General features: G+C 37.2%; 1 protein-coding gene across 1 annotated transcript; it reads right to left on the reverse strand.

Annotated features, from left to right (window-relative positions):
- Positions 1-5,721: 5,721 nt before the first annotated feature.
- Positions 5,722-23,318, reverse strand: LOC109212881 (the record flags this gene model as incomplete). The annotated part of the gene is made up of 2 exons (XM_019376580.1): positions 22,801-23,318; positions 5,722-5,794 (listed from the first exon to the last, which is right to left on the reverse strand). Coding segments are annotated over exons 1-2 (591 nt in total), but the record flags the coding sequence as incomplete, so codon positions are not given.
- Between the last annotated feature and the right edge of the window lie 277 nt (positions 23,319-23,595).

Genomic DNA, 23,595 nt, shown 5'->3' on the forward strand with positions numbered 1-23,595 from the left:
CCCTTCTCAACCATGCGCTGAGCTTTAAGAAAAGAGATAACTCTACTGGAAGTGTGATCTAAAGTACCACTCCACTCAATACGCGGAACACCTGGCATAGCCAGCATCACGGTCTTGGCGTGACAATCAAGAATAGCAAAATGGGGCGACAACCAGTCCATGCCCAAATAATGTCAAAATCCACCATACCGAGTAATAATAAGTCTGCTCTGGTCTCAAAACCACGAATAGTAACCAAACATGACCGATAAATGCGGTCCACCACAAGAGAATCTCCCACAGGAGTAGAAACATAAACGGGGGCACTCAAAGAATCCCGAGGCACACCCAAATAAGGAGCAAAGTAAGAAGACACATAAGAGTAAGTAGAGCCCGGATCGAATAGAACCGATGCCTCTCTGTGACAAACCAGAATAATACCTGTAATGACGGAGCCGGAGGCAACAGCCTCAGTACGGGCAGGGATACAATAATATCTGGCACGGCCCCTCTCTCGAGGGCGACCTCTATCTCCCCTACCTCCGCCCCTGGCTGGCTGGGCAGGTGGGGTAGCAGCGGGGGCTGTGACCATAGCCTGAGAACCCTGACGAGTACGCTGTGGCTGAGAAGTCTGTGGGGGGGCTCTCCTCACAAGTCTGGGGCAATCCCTCACCAAGTGACGTGTATCACCATACTCGTAACAAGCTCTGGGAGGACGCGGTGGCTGTGACTGGCAGGCCTGCTGGACTGACCTCTGGAAACACCCCGCGCAGGAGGCGCGCTAGAAACTGGAGGTGCATAGTAAGGCTCCTGAGGTGGAGGTGGAGCTGGAGTACTGCCGGCTGCTGGAAGAGCTGAATGTACAGGGCGACCCGAATAACCTCTGCCATAACGACCTGCTGATGGGGTACGGGCACCAGAGTAGTAACCCGACTCTCGAGAACTCTTGGCCTCCCTCTCTCCTCGCTCCCTGGCGAGCATACCCTCAATCCTCCTAGCAATGCTCACTACCTGCTGATAAGGAATGTCCATCTCCAACTCTCGAGCCATGCTAGATCTGATGGGTGGAATAAGACCCTCAATGAACCTGCGAACTCTCTCCCGAACTGTAGCAACCAAAGCCGGTGCATGCCTGGCCAACCTGGTGTAACGGATAGCATACTCTGAAATGGTTATAGCACCCTGGCGCAATTGCTCAAACTCTGCGCGCCATGCATCCCTGAGACTCTGGGGGACAAACTCTCTCATGAACATATCCGAGAACTGGGTCCAAGTCAGTGTAGCAGCCTCGACTGGACTGTCTATCTCATAAGTCCGCCACCAATCATAGGCGGCTCCCTGTAGCTGAAAAGCAGTGAAAGAAACCCCGCTGGACTCCACGATGCCCATAGTGCGGAGAATACGATGACACTCCTCTAGAAATCCCAAGGCATCGTCTGATGCTAATCCACTGAACACTGGGGGATCATACTTCTTGAACCTCTCAAGCCTGCGCTGCTCATCCTCTGAAGCAGCTGACCCATCCTCGGGCTGAACTGGTGCTGCAGGCGGTGCCGGAATAATCTCGGGAACCTGCTCAACCCGCACTCGCTGCTCAGGAGTGCGGACGGCGGGAGTCTGTGCTCCTCCCCCGGCCTGGGATGTGGCTGCAGCAAGGGGAAGCAACCCCGCCTGAGCCAAGGTGGAGTACATGCTCATGAACTGAGCCAAAGTCTCCTGGAGCGCTGGAGTAGTAGTGGCAGTAGTAGGTGTGCCAGGTGCCTGGGCTCCGGCTGGATCTGCTGGTGGTACCTCGGCGGCAGCTCGCGCAGGTGCTCTGGCTGCACCACGTGCGCGTCCTCGACCTCTCCCCCGGCCCCGGCCTCTGACGGCTGCAGTAGGGGGCGCGGGTGCCTGATCATCTCGAGTAGCACGTGTCCTCACCATCTGTGAGAGAATAGAAGTCAGAAGTTTAGAATTGATGTCCAAAATATCGCACGACAAGGAATTCAAATAAAATGAAGATTCTTCCTAACATTTACATAGCCCATTGTAGATAAGTACAGACGTCTCCGTACCGATCAACGAGACCTTAATAAACCGGCCTGTGTTCCGTGACTCCTATGAACCTAGGGCTCTGATACCAACTTGTCACGACCCCAGTTCACCCTCCATGAACATGTCGTGATAGCACCTAGTTCCTACAACTAGGTAAGCCTAACAGTGCGGAATAACAAATTAACATTTGCGGAATAATAATTTAAAACTGAACATACGGAAATAACAACTGTATATGAGGCCACTCAGCCTATACAACTCAAAATATGCGGAAATCTGCAACTAAATCCCAAAACCCGGAAACTCACGGGAAACACAGGCTAATAGAATGTAGTAAACTGCTCTACACCAGAATGTATAAACAACATGAAAGGAAAGAAAAGGATCTATCTGCTAAAGCCGGAATAGAGTAGAGACTCCTGGTCTGCGAACGTAGCAGATATGCCTCAAGTCTCAGCTAGGACTCTCCACCACGAGGATGATACGTCTGGGAGGAAGTACCTGGATGGAAGGGCATGAGTACACCACAGCGGTACTCAGTAAGTGCCAAGCCTAACCTCGGTTGGGTAGTGACGAGGAAGGTCAGGGCCCTACTGAGATAACATAATAAATAATGAGATAACAGAAATAGTTTAAATAAAGTCTACAGCGAGAATCTAAATCAGGTAAATAAGGAAGAACAGTAATAGAAAGCAAAGGTAACAATACACGGAAAACTACCCTCACAAGGAATAGTAGCCGGGGGATCTCTTGGTATCCCGAGGATCTCTTGGTATCCTCATCATCAACACCGGGGATCTCTTGGTATCCCGAGGATCTCTTAGTATCCTCAATAAGTAAGTCGGGGATCTCTTAGTATCCCGAGGATCTCTTGGTATCCTCAATAAGTAAACCGGGGATCTCTTGGTATCCCAATATATATATATATAGAAACACATGTGCCAGGGATCTCTTGGTATCCCGCACCCTCAGTCCAGAATATCTCAAGTACATAGGGATCTCCCGGAAGCCGTCCCGTAGTCCCAAATTAAACACACAACAACAACAATTCCTAAATCTCGGAACAATGCTAAAAATCAGGACACGAAGTAGTAAATTATAGCCTAACATGCTTCACAGAGTACAAATAGAACAGTTAAGGCAAATAAGCAGGTAAGCCAACTAAACATGAGTCTCTAAGCTAGCACAGGTACAAACTTGCAGTTAAAATAATCAAGTAAACAAGAAAGCTCAATTTAAATACATCAAGTAGAAACGGATTTACAACAATTAGCTCAAGTACGCGCTCGTCACCTCACGTACGGGGCATTCAAATATTCAAGATCATATCCTAAGGGAAAAAGGTCCCCCACACAAAGTTAGACAAGCCACTTACCTCGAACCGGCTCAATATCAACTAGAAATCACGCTCTTGCCACGAGTATCCGACTCCAAATGGCTCAAATCTATTCAATTCAATTACACATTGTAAATAACATCGCAAACACCTGGTTTTGCTAATAAATTCAAAGCTACAGCGTAAAATTGGGTGAAATGACCAAAATACCCTCCAGGCCAACGCCCCGGAATCGAATAATTTTTATATTTTCAGAACCCTTGTACTCTCACGAGTCTAACCATATAAAAATCTCCCAAATCGGAGGTCAATTGCCCACTCAAAACTCAATAATTAGATCTATGAAGTTTCTTCCAATTTTTGATCCTAAATTCGAATTCCAATGGTGAATTTAACTATAAAATGGTGAAATATAACAAGAAGGGACCAAAGAAACGTTACCCAGTGATCTTCACTTCAAATCCCACTCAAAATCGCCTTACACCAAGCTCTTAATTGATTTTTATAACTTATGAACTCAAACCCTCGAAATTTCTATTTCTGCCCAGGGATTTCCGCAGATGCGGACAAGGGACCGCTTCTGCGGTCCCGCTTATGTGGAAAACGAGTCGCTTCTGCGACTCTCACTAAAGAGCCAATGTCTGCTTCTGCGGACCATTAACCGCTTATGCGGTTCCGCTTCTGCGGAATTTAAGCCGCTTCTGCGGTTCTAATAAAAGTCCAAGTTTCCGTATCTGCGGTTCTCTTTCTCGCAGATGCGAGGCCGCTCCTGCGTAGTTTCCTCCGCATCTGCGGTACCTGAAAAACTCTGCCCAAACCCGCTCCTGCGATGACCAGGCCGCTTCCGCGGCTCCGCTTCTGCGCTCCCCAAGCCACAGAAGCGGAAAGATACCAGAAGCAACAGTGCTGCTATTTCCCAACTTCCAAAACTCTTCCGTTAACCACCCGAAATCTTCCCGAGGCCCCCGGGACCTCAACCAAAAGTACCAATACCACCTAATACCTTATTCAAACTTGTACCAATCCTGAAAACACCTAAACAACGCCGGAAACCCGAATTAATCAAAGATTCAAGCCTAAGAACTTCAAATTCCAACCAAACACGTTTTCGATCAAAAACCTACCCGAACCTCGGCCGAATGGCCTGAAATTTTGCACACACATCCCAAATGACATGACGGAACTACTACAACTTCCAAAATTCCAATCCGACCCTCGGATCAAAAACTCACTATCGGACCAGAAACTTCAAAAATTCAAACTTCGGCATTTCAAGCCTAAATGAGCTACGAGCCTCCAAAATACATTCCGAACACGCTCCCAACCCCGAAATCACCTAACGGAGCTAACGGAACCATCGGATTTCCATTCCGAGGTCGTCTTCACACTGTTCTGATTACGGACCATTTTTCAACTCTTAAGCTCTCATTTAGGGACTAAGTGTCCCAAAACTCTCCAAAAACTCAACCCTGAACGTCCCGGCAAACCAAAATAGCAGAAATGAACTTAGGGCAAACAGTTAATGGGGGATCGGGGCGAAATTTCCAAAAACGACCGGCCGGGTCGTTACATAATCCCTCAAGCTAAGGTTAGACCAAACACTTACCTTGATGCCTTGAACACCACTCAAGTCTCAATTATAGCTTTACCCTTTGATTCCACCGCCAATTCGCTCGTATATAATCACAAATTACTTAATTACATTAATAAACACTAAATGAATCAACCCCAATGCATGAAAATGAGTTTTCCAAAGTTTTACCCAAAAAGTCAAAAATTGCCCCGGGCCCACGTGGTCAAAACCCGAGGTTCGAACCAAAACCCGATTACCCATTCCCCCGTGAACTCAAATATGTAATTTGTTTTGAAATCGGACCTTAAATTGAGGTCCAAATCCCCAATTTCTGAAAAACCTAGGTTCTATCCAAAACACCCAATTTCCCCCATGAAAATTATTGATTTGAAGATGAAATCATGTTAAAAGATGTTAAGAATTGAAGGAAGTTAGTTAAAATTTACTTACAATTAATTTGGAGAAGAAGAAAACCTTGAAAAATCGCCTAAGTGTGTTTGGGTTTGAGAAAATATGAAGTTCAAAATCGGTTAAGTGTAAAAACTGCAGGTCTTAGTTATGGAAATGCGAACAGGGGTTCGCAATTGCGAACCCCGACCCTCAGATATGGAAATTGCGAAGAAATAGTTCGCATTTGCGAACCCTTCGAAAATTACGGACCTTCGCATTTGCGACACAGCATCGCATTTGTGAGAGTCGCATTTGCGACCTATTGATCGCATTTGCGAGGTCTGGCCAATAGGAGAGTGTTCGCATTTGCGAAGAATTGTCTCGCATTTGCGAGGAAAGAGCAGACCTGGGCTAACTTCGCAATTGCGAAAGGCCATTCGCTTTTGCGATATCGCATTTGCGAACCAGGCTTCGCAAGCCTGCAGGTCAGAAATACCAGCAATTTTTCAAAGTTCAAAAATGCACCCGTGGCCTATGCAAAACTCACCCGAGCCCTCGGGGCTCCAAACCAAATATACACACAACCTCAAAAACATCCTACGGACTTATTCGCGCGATCAAATTGCCAAAATAATATCATAAACATCAAATTAAACCTCAAAATCCAAAAATTCTTTCAAACTTCATAAAACCTCAAATTTTCCAATTTAGGTCCGAATCACGTCAAACGACGTCCGTTTTTCACCAAATTTTACAGAAACATCTTAAATCATATATAAGACCTGTACCGGGCCCCGGAACCAAATACGGGCCCGATACCAACACGTTCTAATAAATTTTCATTTCAAATTTCCTTAAATAATTTTAGAAAACAATTTTACAAAAAAATTCATTTCTTGGCCTTGGGACCTCGGAATTCGATTCCGGGCATACGCCCAAGTCCCATATTTTCCTACAGACCCTCCGGGACCGTCAAATCATGGGTCCGGGTCCGTTTACCCAAAATGTTGACCAAGGTCAAATTTATTCATTTTAACATCAAAATTTAGCATTTTTCATAGAATTTCACATTTAAGCTTTCCGGCTACGCGCCCGGACTGCGCACGCAAATCGAGACGACTCTAAATGAGGTTTTCAAGGCCTCAGAAGCACAGAATTAATTAAAACAGGTGATGACCCCTTTGGGTCGTCATAACAGTTTTACCAATTTTAAGACAAATTATAATTTGTCACAAATTGGGTACATCATTAGTGATAAAACAATATTTTACCGATGATATAAAATTCGTGGCTAATGTTATTCAATAATGGCGCCAACTTTTTTTTGGTGAGAAATTTTAGTGGACAAAACATTTGCTACGAAACATCTGCGGTATGTTGCTGAATTGTCCACAATTTTTATGTAATGTCACCACCTCTTTTGCCCTATCAGCACTTAAAATAATATGATATGTGAGCGCACCAAGTTTAATTGCGATGGATATTATTAGCAACCGCTATTTTTCTTTCCAATCGAGTCAAATTATTTTATCAAGTGTTATTTTGTGCGAGGAGCTTACTTTCAAATTAAAACAAGATCAGTTGGATTTTCACCTGAACGTTGGCCAGTGTAAAAGGAATTTAAACAATTGATCTTGTTTCTCCTCTTATGTTCAACATAATTAATGTGCTTAAATACACCTTTGCCTAGCTGCTCTTTGTCTATTTTGCCCCTCTCTAGGTTTACTAAAAAGCTTTCCCTTGAGGGTTTATTGGTAATTGAATTTGTTCTTTCATTTATATTTGAGATCAATTGTTTCCAGAAGCTGCTACTTCTTCCGTTAAAAACGAGCCAACTTCTCTGCTTCTACTGAATCTGGCAGCAATCAGTTTCTGCTCTAATTGCAATTTGAATTGGTTGCTGCATTGTTGCTTCTACGAACTGCTCTGCGTCCTGCTTTCTTCAGTCCTCACTATTTCTGAAGCTACTAAATCTGAGGATACAATCGGCATAGCCTGTTATGGAGTTAAAACGGATTCTTTCTGACAAATAACCCCACCCAGGTTCTCTACTTCTTGCTGATTGTTTGTCCTTATAGTCTGATTTTACTTTAGCTTGGTTGCTTCTATTGCAGTGTTCTTTCCACGAGTTTGTTCGGGCTTTTTTTTCCCTCTTGCTTTGTATATTTGCCAGTGTTATACATGCATGCACCTGAACGTAGGATTTTTTTTTTAAACTTCTAAATTTCTCAGTTATAAGTTCCATATTGTCTCTGGTATGGGCTTTATTAAATATTACTACATTTTAGAGCTAAAAAGTTTTGCTTACTACTAAGTCATGCAATAAAAATTGTACTAATTGGTTAGATATGATAGTACAAAAATTCTAGAATTATCGTTTTCTTTGCAGATTCAATCAGAGGAAAAAACTTAAAAAGTGTGTTAATTTTTATATTTATGGATGAGTGTGTCTCTGAGTCCAATTGACAAATTTAAATACATCTAATTATACCGTAATTCGCCATCTCTCTCTCTCTCTGTCAGCTCTGAGAATGACCCTTTTTGCTATCCTTAGCGCCCACAAGTTCAGGCACAAGAAGTGCCGCCTGGGATGACAAAAAAGTTGTTGTGCTATTAAAACTGGTGTACTAATTCGATTTCTTTAAGACCTGATCGAATTTTAGTTTTTATATTGATGTAGTTGTGTTATTCCTTAATTGTTAAGCTCAAATTTGCTGATAATTTTTCCTTTCAATTTTGAATGGCTATTTTTCTGCTAAGACCTTTGTGCTTTTTTGTGTAGTCTGAAGTCCACTATATACCAAGACTTATATTTTTTAAATGTAAATTCATCGGTCAAAAAGTTATATCATCTGTTGTATTTTTACTGGTTTNCTATATAGTTTTTTATTACCTACGTAAGTAATTCCCAGCATAAATAAAGGTGAGTTACTTTTGTACTCTTATTTTTAAGTGAGGTAATGAAAGGTTAGTGAGCAGAGAAGTATACCACTCAAGAACATAAACTAGAATCAGATAAAGCAAGAGAATATCACAAACAAATTAACTTCACATCGAAGGATGACGTTATAAGGTAAATGGCAATATGTTTGGTTGTGTATTTAGTCTTTTTTGGTGAATGAAGACCAATTTAGTCTCCATTTCTAATGGCGTATTTGTTACTGCAAAAATCACTTAATTGCACTTCATACACAAAACATTTTTAATCACCATGTGCTAATTATATTATCTCCAAAGCACCCGGTAATTGAGTATTGAGATTACTTTACCTGGTTATAACTACAACTTTATCGATGCATAACATATATGGTAAATGATGTACTTTTGTACAGGATCAAGTTGACTTTTACTACTGCCGCACTATGCACTTCTAATTCATCTGTCAACAACTCAAAAGGTACACTGTTTACTTCTCCTAGACATTACCACTCAACAACATTCTCTACCATTTGGAGTTGTGTTAAAGAAATATGTCTCAAATGTATGCCATTTGTTCTCATTTGTCTTTCTCCTAGAGTATTTTACTATTTTTCTAACTTCGCGTTAACTAAAATTTTCGATATACTATATAATTTTCAGATTATACTATTCTATAGTATTAATTTAACAAAAGTATAAACTATTGTAAGCAGGAATGTCTAGAAACATAGATACTCTGAATTTATATCAGAAGGCTAAAAGGAATGCGGAAGGACGAATTGCTGATAGAAATTTGCGCCGTCTTACCAGATATGCTCAAATGTCACCCGAAAGAAAACAATTATTTTTGTCCCAACTACGAGATAAAAGAGCTAAATCGAAAAAACAAACACTCCTTCAACAGTCAAGTAATATGATAGTCTCATCTCTCGAAGTTGATAGCCAACCTCGAAAGCAAAGTGCTCTTACAATTACGAATCCTTCATTACACCTTCAAGAAGGTTAGTAAACCGTATTTTTATCTTCCTTTTATGAAATATTTCTGTATAAATTATAATATTTGTTTATACGAATAATGTCTTGCGCAAATTCTCTAATTGTAGTGTCTATAGGCTTTCTTATAATTTGGATTTGTTCTCATTTGTCTATTTCTTACCGTATTTTACCCTTCTTCTAACTTTGCGTTAACTTAAATATTTGATATAATATGTGAATTTCAGATTATACCATTCTATAGTATAAATTTAACAAAAGTATAAACTATTCTAAGCAGGAACATCTGGAGACATAAATAATGTGAATTAATTACATTAGAAGGCTAAAAGGAATGCAGAAGAACGAACTGCTAATAGAAATTTACGTCGTCGTACTAGATATGCACAAATGTCACCTGAAAAAAACAATTATTTTTGTCCCAACTACGAGACAAAAAAGCTGAATAAAAAAAACAAAGACTCCTTCAACATTCAAGTAATACAGTCTCATCTCTGGAAGTTGATAGCGGACATCAAAAGGGAAGCGCTCTTACAATTACCTTCGTTACACCTCCAAGAAGGTTAGTAAATTGTATTGTTATCTTCCTTTTACGAAATATTCCTGTATAAATTATAATATTTGTTCATACGAATGATGTCTTGTGGGTATCTATAAGTAGACTTATATGTTTAAATTAATCTACTAAGCAGGAACATCTGGAAACATAAATAATGTGAATTTACCTCAAAAAGCTAAAAGGAATGCGGAAGAACAAATTGATGAGAGAAATTTGCCCCGTCGTACTAGATATGCGCAAATGTCACCTGAGAGAAAACAATTATTTTTGTCCAACTGCGAGATAAAAGAGCTGAATCGAAAAAACAAAGAGACGTTCAACACTCAAGTAATACAGTCTCATCTCTGGAAGTTGATAGACGACCTCAAAAGCGAAGCGGCCTTACAATTACCAATCCTTTGCTGCACCTTCAAGAAGGTTAGTAAATTGTATCGATATCTTCCTTTTATGAAATATGTTTGTATAAATTATAATATTTGTCATACATACATGTTTAAATTAATCTACTCTCATTGAAGTTATTTCGCATATAGGTCACGTTTCTGTAGCTACAAATTAAATACGTTACTTGCTTCGAACAAAGGAAAACATATAGTTGATTATTTCTCTATCTTTGAAATAGGTCAGTCCATAAATATTACTTTAAATATTCCAACAATATAAATTTTCTAATTATTTAATCATATGTAAACATTGGCTATTCCAATACCAGGATCAACATCAGGTACATATGATGACGATGCTGCACCAAACACTTTAACTTCAAAAGTTATAATTACTTCAAAGAGAGGTATGTATCTATCTACTAAAGTAATAATTTATATATTAATACTTCTATATGTGACATAATTGGTATTTACCATGTACAGGAAGCAGGGGTAGGAAGAACAAACGAAGATTAAAATTATTTCATGGAACATGCGGTGACTATTTAAATCAAGATAAATGGAGACTACTGATCTACTTCATAAATGAAAGCAGGGGTGCTGTGCATACAGGAAACGAAGGTGGAAGTGGAAAAACTAATTAAGCAGATCTGGAGCTGTACATCGGCGGATTGGAGGGAATAAAACCGTCAGGTAGTAAAGGGGGTATCATTATTTTACGGGATGAAAGGCAATACCATGCGTGGAAATTTAAAGTTACATACATTTAAAGAAATTGTGGAGCAAAACGGTTTCAGTATGAACCACCAACTTTTTGTTGTGATAATGGATCAATTAAATTGATCTGACATCAAATGCCTCAAGAGTTACGAAATTTGTTTTTAGGTGACACCGAAGAATCTAGACATTTTCGTACTCACAGTAGAACCAACAATAATATGTTTGCATTTACTTCGCTTGGAGTAAATTATGATAGAGAATTAGCAAAGAGAAACCATGGCATCTATACATTTAGAGTTCGGGGACAAATGTACCACTTCATCGATGATTTGGTACCTTCAGGAGCAACAGGAAAAAATTTACAGTTATATTTCTACGACAATGAAAATGAGCTAAATAATCGAATGGCCTTATAGGATAAAATTAATGAAACAGTTATCAGGAAACTCATGGATATACTAAAGGTCAATCCCTATTCCGCTTTTCTGAGATCATTAACAGATGTTCCAAATATATCTAAATTGTACATTGCACTTAAATCAAATTCTAGCTTAGACCAACGAACATATATTTACCAACTGCATCTGAAGTTGGTGCAATATGGATAGAAGACCAAGCAAATGACAGAATTTTCACACCACATATTCGGATATACACTCACAGTAATAGAAGCCAATTGGTAAATTATTATTATGGATGTTATGATCCATTACAATACCCATTGTTATTCCCATATGGTCAAAATGGATGGCATTATGATATTAAAAAAATTAAAAATATATATATAATTATTCAAATTACCAAGTATACTGTGAATGTGAACAACTGCAAGTATAAAGAACATGACTTCAATCGATGGGTTGCTTGATATGGAATCTGAAGTTTTATCAAAAGGAAAAAAGAAAAGAGAAACGGTTTCTTGCCGTGAATATTATTGTTACAAAATTCAAATAAGAGACAATGAACCGAATGAAACTTTACATTCTGGAAGGGTATTTCAACAGTACAAAGTTGAAGTACTACAAGGGATTATTGATCTTTTAAGACAAGGAGAAAGAGATGCTTCAAATATTGGAAAAAAAAACATTTCTTCCTGGTAGTTTTATAGGAGGTCCGAGAGACATGTGTCGAAGATATATGGATGCTATTGCATTGGTACAACGTTTTGGAAAGCCCGGCATATTTTTAACAATGACTTGCAGTCCTTCTTGGCCTGAAATACTAGAACATTAGTTGCCAATAGATGAGGTCCAAAATAGACGGATTTAATAAGTAGAGTATTTAGAGCAGAAGTAGAGGAACTTAAAGCAGATATTCAGAAAAAGAATATTTTTGGAAAGGTTGCATCTTTTATGTAAACTATCGAGTTTCAGAAATGCGGTCTTCCGTATGCTCATTTCCTTATTATACTCAAAGATAGATACAAATTACTCACTCCAAAAGCTTATGATAAAATTGTTCGTGCTGAATTACCTGATCGCAGCACAAACCCTGATCTATATAAACTTGTAATTAAACACACGATCCGTGGACCTTGTGGCTATTTAAATCCTACAAACTCTTCCATGGAAAAGAAGGGAAAGTGTAAGTTTAAACATCCAAAAGAAATTATTGAACAAACCACAAAAGGAAAAAACTCATATCCTCTTTACCGAAGACAAAAAATAATACCAGTCGAAGTTAAAGGACGCAGAATTGATAATTCTTGGGTTGTTCCACACAATCCATATTTACTCGGTAAGTTCAATTGTCATATCAATGTTGAAATATGTTCTGATATAAAAGTTGTCAAATATATTTACAAATATATTTGTAAAGGACACGACAAAATTGCTTTTTCTGTGCATGGTAATGATACAAATGTAAAAATAAATGAAATTAAAGAATACCAATCCGCAAGATGGGTTTCCCCACCAGAGGCCGCATGGCGTTTGTTTAGATTTTTCATAAATGAAATGGCTCCAACTGTTTGCCAACTTCAGCTACATCTTGAAGGACAACAATTTATATCTTTCAAAAGTAACCAAAGTGTGAATCAAATAATAAACAATTCAATGGTTAACAAAACAATGTTAACTGAATTTTTTACAATGAACAAGACTAACAAAGATGCTATAAATCTCAATTTACTGTATAAAGAGTTCCCTGAATATTTTGTGTCGTCGTCAACTGACAAAATGTGGTCACGGTGAAAACAACGTCCAGCTATTGGACGTATTGTAACATGTCATCCGACAAAAGGAGAAAGATATTATCTTAGATCATATGAAGATCTTCTTAAAGTGAATGAGACATTTAGAGAAGCTGCGGAAAAAAGGGGCTTATTACATTCTGATAACAGCTTAATTGAGTGTATGTCTGAAGCAGTGACCTATCAAATGCCTTGCAGTTTGAGCACTTATTTGTGACATTATTAGTTTACTGTAGTCCTACTAATCCAAAAGAACTTTGGGAAAAGTTTGAAGATTCTATGTCAGAAGATTTTAGAAAAATTCCAAATGTGGGAAAAAAAGATATCCAATATTTAGTTTTAAATCATATCAACGAAATTTTACTTTCAATGGGGCATAACATAAATCAATTAAAACTTATTTCCAAGAATATTACACCTTCAAGAATAATAACTGAGGCAAAAGATGTTCATTTTGAAAGAAATATAATAGTTAGTGAAGAAGATGCACTATTAGAAATAAAATTAAATACTGAACAAAAAAAAGCATACAATATAATTCTTATCTAGAACTTTCAACGCCATATTCTTCACTTACCAACTGCAAATACGCAAAAGTGGTCAATTCTATTTTTGCCCTTAACAGAAGGGTTTGATAAATCATGAAGTCAGGATCCCAAGAGCTCTGGTTGCAAGCACAAGGGCAACGTTAGTAACTTTTAATCTGAAAGTCAATTATTAAGGGAGTCGATCCAGTCTTATCAAACATTAAAAAGATTTACACTCTATTCATGGTAGGACCAACAAACTAATAGTAAAACTGCACGTGAGATAGAACCAACCTTCCATACAAATAGCACTAAACACCCTCAGGTCAAAGGTTCCAAAGTGGAAATGCCAAGCCTATAGCAGAACCAGAAAAGAGAATCATTATAAACTAAAAGAAGAATTATACTTAAACATGTTCTTCGAATTTTGAAAGAACAAAATGGAATGAAGCCAAAAATTGCAGAGCGCACATCATCACTTCAAGAAGTATAGTTTTGGAAATTAAATATCATATTAAGGGGATCAGATTTTGAAGTCATTTAGGAGAACACATAAAAAGACCTTAATAACTAACATGAATTAATACCAAGTGCTTCATCTTCTAATTGCACTGAGTGTATTTTAGTATTGTAGGTTTAAGTTTCATCAGGGTCACATTTTTTGTTTAAATAAGCACTCCAGAGAAGAATTATCAAAAGAAGTATAACATAAAAATGATCTTCCAAGTAACTTCTATGGTGCTTTGTACTTTGAGACTATTTAAAATGTATGATAGACTAATGATAGGGCTACATGGAGCTGAACATGTAAAAAACAGGTTCGTGTCTAGGAGAAATAATCTAATGTCTTCAGGTTACAAAGAAATAACTCAAGATGATCTCAAGGTTATATGCGTATTTCTTTGAAACAATCTCTGCATCTGTCTGAGAGATGTTCACAAGGATAGGAGTGTCTGCAATAAATAGTGCTCGATACTTGAAATATATGTTAGCAATCAATAATATTGATAGAAGAACAAACAAATATGGAAATTTTTACACCACATAATCGAATATACACTTGCAGGAAAATTTCCAATATTTTTTAGTATGTGCGCAACCAAAGCTTACTGTGTAGAATGTTGTAACTCATTAGCGATCAGAACAAAGTACAGAGATAGAGTTAGAGTTGTATCAAATAATTCCAAGTATTTTAGAACTATCAGGTCTGCCAAAATCTCTGGAAAAACATGTTTATTTTTTGTAGGCAGGGATCAAAGAAACTAACATGTGCTAGGTAGGAACGATTTTCTGGTAATGGTTTTACATGAGACCCAAAATGAAATGATCAAGCAAGCCTTTTGATGATGGTTTTAGTGCTCTTTTGATTTGCTTCTCCGCTGTTTAAATCGTCTATTGATTCCTTCAGTGATGAGTGACGAGTGATGAACTCCTACGTTTTGATTTGCTCCATTATCCTTTGCTTGAATCATCTAATAGTAATGACTCATGCAGGATATAAAATTTTATTAGTGATGTGATCAGTCATTAAGAAGTAAGGAGGGTGGTTATGGTGATTTTGAAAGTTTTAATCGCCTTAATGTTTTAAATTTATAGGTAAAGTACTGTGTCATTTTCTTCTATGTTGTATTAAAAAGATTTGTCTTAATCGTATGGGATAAATTATTGTGTATGAGACTCCAAAGATTGAAAAAATATAATATTTATTCATTTTAAACCTCTTATTAATGGAACAAATATTAGAGGCGGTATGTGAATCCTAACAATTTCAATTTACACCATAATCTGCTATTTGGCTCTGTTGTTCCTTTAATATAGTGAAAACATCTAGGAAAGGATAATTCCACAACTGATGACATTAGCACTTTGGTTTACATTGGATTGACCCTTTATATTTTTTCCTATTTAATTGATGTCAAGTTGTAATTACATGCCTGATGATTAGCTACTCTCAATTACACGGACCACATATCATAGAGAACAGTACAATCAGATCAAAACTTGCAACATTCTAAACGAACAATCTTTTACCAATTGCAACACATTCTGAAATTTAATTTTTTAAATTTGCTGCCGGCCTAAATATCTACCGAAAATGATTTAATTTTCATGGTAATAGATTCTAATTAAACATATTTACTACTGCATAATTTGGTGGCAGAATGTTTATAGTGTGTGCACCCAACAAAGATGGTAGTCATATCTATGTGGGTTGGGGTAAGGCATCAAACAACAAATACTATGGATTAGCTGTATCATAAACCAAACCAATTTAGATGCTATAAGTGTACCTTCTACTCTATACCTCCCTAATGTCTATTTTTTCCGCTCCTCTCAATTTCAATTTCTTTTAGTTGATTGGTGTTTAATTGCATTTTGAAGGTGATTCTCTAAAGCTTCTTCCTATGTTGTGGTAGTTGGGCAAAAAGTTGACTACTAAGCTGAGAGTTGGGGTGTCCAAACAAGGGCAAAATAGTTATTTTACTTTATTCGTTTTTGCAGAAGTGTGTACTACTTTCTGTAAACACGTGTCAAAGATGAGACATTTTATTTCATTTTACTCGGTAAAAAAAATTATTTCACTCCAGTGAGCATGACTCATTATTGACGAATGAATTTCATGCGCTATATATGTGCCGTTAAGGATAGCGCATGAATTTCATGTGCTTTATATAGAAATGCTCCCCGTCTGTTTTTTCACCTATTTTGGTGGTTTGAGTCCCAAAAACCCTCATTTTGGTTCCGGACTCCATTATTGACTTTCACCTTCTTCTTCTACCTTCTCTAAGTCACAACTTCCATGGCAGCTGTATCTAACCTTCAGCATCGCTTTACTTCAAAGTCTCAGTCACTGCTTCGATCTTCTTTGTTTGTTCCTCTCAACCTCTTTCATTTGTTCACCCAGTAAGTATTCTTGTTTTGGGGATTGTCCGTCTTTCCTATCAAATTTTTTCTCTCCCCTTTATTCAATTATTTATTAGTACTAATTATAATTGGTTTCTCTAATTCTGCTTTTTCTGTGTTTAATTTTTGTTATATGTTTTATTCTAGGTCTTTCTCAAATTTCTAGGATTCTTTTGAGTTCATATGGATGCTTATTCGGCATGTTCAACTTTAAGGGTAAGGTTATGGATATATAAGTGGTGTTTGATTCTTCATATGCATCTTTTCTTATCAATATTGTGAATCTAATTTCAGAACTACCAGTATCATGGTGTTTCTTTCACTTTGATTATTAACTGAGCGTATACATGCATGTGCTCATCCTTTCCTGTATTATGTCAATTACATTTTAGAGATAGTCCTATAATCTATTCTTATGTTATAGACCGTGAAATGTTGAATAGAATGGAGGATCTTCCAGCATATAAATTCGAGACATGGCATATTGGATTCTGCAAGAATGTCCTCGAGAAGAAGAAGCTAAATGGATCTATCTCTTAATCACATTGCATATTTAATTTTAATAGAAGGGATACGCAAAACAGGGCCACTTGGAAAGGTTGTACTCTTACTTGAGGAAATGCTTGACTGGTGTAGATTTATAAAATATTGGAATGCTAATACAGCAACATAAATATATTATGTAAACAATGTGGTATATATTTTTGGGTTTTAAGCATTGAATATGACTTAAAAGAGGGTGAATGGGAAATGAAAATTTTAAGTGAAATTTTAAGTTTCCCTCCTTGACAAAGGGACATTGTCCCATATAGGAAGAGAATGAGGTTTTTGATGAGTATATAAGCAATTGCTCTTCTTCTAGTTCTTAAAGAGTTGAGAAGAAGGCAAGTCTCGTGCCGCCGTCGTCGTCGGTCGCTCAAGTACCACTACACCAGTGTGTAATTCGTTCTATCCTTGGAAGAAATAATCCATAAGCATGGGTAGTAGGAGGGGATTAAAGTCCTTAAAGAAACACTGTGAATTCAGTGGGTCGGATTAACTTTTGTTTCATTTATATTTTCTGTTTATTGTTGTTTTATCTTTTCCATAATTAGTTTACAAATACAGTTTACTAACAAGCTTAAGGAATTTACCTAGGTAAGTGTGAAGTGTTAGCCGCTTCAAGGAGGATTTGTAAGGCCAGTTCTCTACGCACTTATGAAACCAGGCGGTGTTCATGGCTGAAACGAACACAACAATGAGAACCAAAGACGGTTAATGGTTGGTTGTGTGACTTATGGTTGTCTAGGTATACACCAAAGTTCGACGGTTCAAAGATATCAAATCTACGGATTGACCGAGTATATCCGACATAAGTTCACTACGGAAAGTTCAAAGGGAAACCTACTTATCCAGATGCAATTAATCCTTGCTTGCAAATCACACAGTTTTTCATGCATAATTCCGTGATATAGCCATTCCCCATTCATGTGGGGGATTGTTAGCACTGAATATGGCTTAAAATAGGGTGAATGGGAAATGGAGGGAAATGAAAATTTTAAGTGAATTTTTAAGTTNTGTGGAAATTCAAGCAAAAGGGAACCTACTTCCCTTTTCTTCTCTTGTCAGTCAAGAATATGACTAATTGAGGAGAGGGGGGAGGGGAAGAGAATTATTCTAAATAGGGTTTGGTTGATGATATAGACATTGTGGTGAAACTTTGGCTGTTGATCATCAGTAACAACTGTTTCGATACTTGAAAGTGACTAGATTCCTAAATACTGATTAAGTCAAACTATATGACATTTGCCTTGTTTGGCTAAATCATTTGTATTTCTCCTTTTGAATATACATTGCACCTTTAAAGAGAAGCAAGAATATATATTGTTAGATTTTGGAGATAGATCATGATGGAACTGTGTTGATGAGACAATAATGCAATGATCTAATAAAAGATTTCAATGTTATCCATTCCCATGGCAGGATTAAATGGATCTTTAGTATTAAAATCACAGATAATAAGATATGTCTAAAGAAAAATGGCTAAAAGCAATGGAGTCTTGTACTAATTATACGAGCACGTTATGTCTTTAAACATAAGTAAAGGCATCCACTTTTCATGTCTATTTTTAAATCTGTAGCCAACTCTCTTAATTTTACGGAAAGTTCAAAGGGTAAACCTACTTATCCAGATGCAATTAATCCTTGCTTGCAAATCACACAGTTTTTCATGCATAATTCCGTGATATAGCCATTCCCCATTCATGTGGGGGATTGTTAGCACTGAATATGGCTTAAAATAGGGTGAATGGGAAATGGAGGGAAATGAAAATTTTAAGTGAATTTTTAAGTTTTCTCCCTTGACAAAGGGACATTGTCCCATACTGAAAGAGGAAGAGGTTTTTGATGAGTATATAAGCACGCCGTCGTTGTCGTCGAAGTTGTAAAAAAATGGAAAGTTTCTGTTTTGAAGTTCTTTCTTCTCCTGTGTTTGATTCAAAATTGATCAATAATACTACTAACTTTACGGAAGGGGCAAGCAGTGGCGGATGTACATGGTTATTTATGGGTGCTTGAGCACTCATTACATTTAACCGTATTTAGTAAATTTGAATAGGCAATTATAAAAATAGTTAGATAAATATAGAGTGAGCACCCATAACTAAACTTTTTTTTCCTCTTCTTTCGGATTTTTTATCGGCAAGCACCCATCACTTTAAAATTCTGGATCCGCCACTGGGGGCAAGTCCTGCTATCCTGCTATTCGCCCGTTTAGTTTCTTTCTGAAAAATCTTTTGTTAACCATAAAATAAAAAGGTGCAAAGCCAGTATGCAGTAACGTTGATCGAATTGAGTGATTATTTATAAAAAAAATTCTAATTTTATATGATACTGCAGTAAAATTTAGTGAACTTTTGCTTTATAAAATAAAGTTGTGTGACTTTGCTTTAATAAAGTTAATGAAGTTGTGTGATTAATTCGTACAATTGTCCAAACCTCACATGTAACTATTTTTGGCATTTTTTAACCTACTATTTGATTTTCACCTATATGATCCTAGTTTGAACTTAATCACTTCACGAAAAATGTCCAATTCTGGGAAAGCTTTATATGTAGTATTGCATTTCTGTTATTGTCCCTTAGCTACCGAAAATATTACCCCTACGGAAGTACTTGAATTAGGTTTTTGGTCATTTTAAAAGCTAGTAACACTTCTAGCTATTCTGATCATTTTTCTTATTAAGTTAAAGTTTTTCCTATTAGAAAGTATCCTTCCAAATGTTACCGATCGAAAATTTGGAAAAAATTCATAAGCAAGAGATTGGCCTCTTTTTATCATACCTAATTTCATTAGATTGAACAATTTGAATCCTCAGCATTACCTGGGAAATCAATCACTTAACTATTTAACACAAATTCTTCCGAGTACGTGTGTGTATATATACATGTCACGAAGCAGTACAAGTGTCCCACAATAACATTGGAATGCATAGAATTTACAATTTTGGAGTACAATTTCTATTGCATTTTGTACAGGCGCTCGGAGCATGTGTTTGTCCCCTCAAACTCTCATTTCTAAATAGTAGAACTAGCTACTATATTTACATTGGAAGAATATCTTAATTGCTCAACTCCAAACTTGATTACTTTGTGCTTTTGATGGTAATGTGCGTATGATACTACAATTTTACAAATTTCCATAAACAATTCATTTTAACTTCATTTTATAATTAAAGAAATGTCAAATTTAGTATATAATTTAATAATATATTATCTTAAACATACGATTGCCGATAAAATAAATTGAACGATCATATTCTATCAAAATCAATTCATTAGAGTTTTAGTAATAACCATTTACACTACTATATGACAAACGACGATAAGTCCGAAAAAGCATCAAACATCCACATATTCGCCGCAATGTAGTTCCTGAAAGCTTTTAGCTCAACCACAGTATTTTTGCAAGGTATTGCGCACATCTATCTATTCTTTTTATAGTCAAGTGGAAAGGAGAACATGATCCTTTTGAAGTCTAATTTTCTTTTGCCTTATACTAAAAAATGTTGGAAATTTTCCTATAAGTGTATATTCGAATATGTGGTGTAAAAAGTTTGTTATTTGTTTGTTCTTCTATCAATATTATTGATTGCTAACATATATTTCAAGTGTCGAGCACTATTTATTTCACACTCCTATCCTTGTGAACATCTTTCAGACAGATGCAAAGATTGTTTCAAAGAAATAAGCATAACACCTTGAGATCATCTTGAGTTATTTCTTTGTAACCTGAAGACATTAGATTATTTCTCCTAGACATGAACCTGTTTTTTACATGTTCAGCTCCATGTAGCCCTATTGTCACGACCCACAGACCCAATTTAGGATCGTGACCGGCGCTTAGGAGCAAGGGCTCCCAAGTAAGCCTCATCGGTAATCTTACAGAAAATCGGGCAGAGTTTCCCCTGTTTTTGGACCATCCCAAAAAATTTTCTGTCTCAAATCAGCGATCAAACAACCTAATAGCAATTCAACTGGCAATTGGCAACTTACCAATTAGCAAAAATAAGTCTCCACCATTACTAATCAATACACTAACAACCAGAAATACTAATCTACCTCCGACTTTCATAATAAAGGACGATACTCAACATAAGACTATAATAACAAAAGAATACTCATGACACTAAATTATTGACTATGGAGCGACTCTAAGAGTTTAATGATACGACCATAACAATTGATAAAAATCTCCGCCCACGCGAACAAGTGCGAGCCTCACCAAGAATTCTCAACCTGTGCGCTCTAATTAACGAAATCCTCGCCTACGTCAACTGCTGTCTCTGTAAAAAAAAATTAGCGGGGAATGAGTCGCTAGCTCAGTGAGTAATAACACTTAACCACAACCGTTTTTATTTGGGGACAAGTCAGAAACATGTTAGTATCTCAAAGAGAAAATACATAAAAATGCCCTTTCAGAAATAATAAATAATTTTCAGTCTCATCACACTTTTCTTGTAGTACAATATAATTAACAATTCAGTAATAAGCTTGGTAACCCCTGTATAATATCAGTATTCACATTTTGGGAGGTTTCAATGAACGGATCATATAATCAGTATAACTGTGGACTTCCTTGAAAGAAGTCATATATATCGGTAGTCCCTACTCGAGGAAAATCGGTAACGGTATGCTAGTTCTACCTTCCCACTAGCGAGGGCTATAACGGTAATCAGTAATTACAAGGTGCACCAGGTCTAACGAACCCGCCGTTAGCTACGGGATCCTTCAATGTCTACTCCTATTTATACTTGTCTCTGTAATCCGTATATACTCGTAGAAAATATTTTACAACAATATAGGGCATTTCGGTTTTTATCAAATCATGTAATTTCGTTTCAATAACGGTAAATCTTATCTCAAGTAACAGTAAAACGTATTCAGTAACAATGAGAATATTCAGAATAACTGTAATCGTCTAAAATAAATATAGTAGTATCATATCGAGTAAAGGACTTGTCCCGCATGCATATTCAAATCAGTCGGTAACATGCTCATATTAAATCATATGTAAATCATGCTAGCTGTAGAAATACAAATTGAGGTAAGGTTACTACTCACAATACTCGTGCCGAAATACCAACCGCTTCACCTCAAGCAACTCGTACAAATTCCTCCAATCAATCTATAATTACATAATATCAATCTCATGTTAATTTTCTTATTTAGGCTAATTCATAGCTATTTTAGAATGCCCAACCCTCGCGGTTTCATGTTTGACTCTTAATTTGCCCAGAATAATTCTTATTGGTATTTAATTTCTTATACCTTGTGAAACCCTTCGAATATATGAACTGAGATAAAAAGAATTACCAGAAGAAAAGAACCCAGATGAGAAATTCAAGTATTACCCGTAAAAATCAGTGCGTATTTAAGATTTCTCAAAGTTTGATTCCAGTCTTTTTCTTCTTTTTCTTCCTCTCCCTCTGAAATCCCTTTCAGCGTTTTCCTGAAGCAAACCCGTTTTTTCCCTTTTCTTTCTTTTGTTGGGTTTTGTTTTTGTTTGTTTTGTCTCTGATTTGTTCCCCTTTATCTCACTTTTCTTTCTTTATTTAATTTTTGTTTCCACAAAATGGGCTTCGGCCCTTTATTGGATACATATCCTTTTTTTTTTGTTAGTTTCTTATTATAATTTTTGTATATTATTATTATTATTATTATTAATACACCCTTATTTAAAGATATAGGGGATTACATCCTCCCCACCTTATGTAATTCGGTCTCCGAATTTAACTCAAGTACGTACATGTACTGAAACAAATGGGGGTACTTGACTTGCATAGTGTCTTCTATTTCCCAAGTAGCTTCTTCAACTGTATGATTTCTCCATAAGACTTTCACGAACACGATTTCTTTTGACTGTAGTTTTCTTATTTGTCTATCAACAATAGCCATTGGCTCCTCCTCGTAAGACAACTTCTCATCGAGTGGTATAGTCGGTGCTTCAATCACCTGAGATGAGTCTGATATACATTTTCTTAGCACTGAGACGTGAAACACTGGATGAATAAAGGACAACTCAGGAGGAAGTGCCAAACGATAAGCCACCGCTTCCACTCGGTCTAGTATCTCATACGGTCCTATAAACCTGGGGCTCAACTTGCCTCTTTTCCCAAACCGCATTACACCTTTCATAGGGGAGACTCGTAAGAACACTTTGTCTCCAATTGTGAATACTAAATCTCTTCTTCTCTTATCAGCATAAGACTTTTGTCTGCTTTGAGCTGCAAGCAATCTCTGTCTGATCAACTGGACCTTGTCCATAGCTTCTTGTACTAGGTCGGGTCCCAATAAGTTAGTCTCACCAGCTTCAAACCATCTGATAGGAGAACGACATCTTCTACCATACAATGCTTCGTACGGTGCCATTTGAATACTGGACTGGAAGCTATTGTTGTAAGCAAATTCCGCTAACGGTAGATAAGTGTCCCAACTACCTCCAAACTCAAGAATGCAAGCTCTCAACATATCCTCCAAGATCTGAATAGTACGTTCAGACTGCCTGCTGATTGTGGATGAAATGCAGTACTAAGATCTACTC

Source organism: Nicotiana attenuata, unplaced genomic scaffold (assembly GCF_001879085.1).
Source record: "Nicotiana attenuata strain UT unplaced genomic scaffold, NIATTr2, whole genome shotgun sequence".
Taxonomy (NCBI): domain Eukaryota; kingdom Viridiplantae; phylum Streptophyta; class Magnoliopsida; order Solanales; family Solanaceae; genus Nicotiana; species Nicotiana attenuata.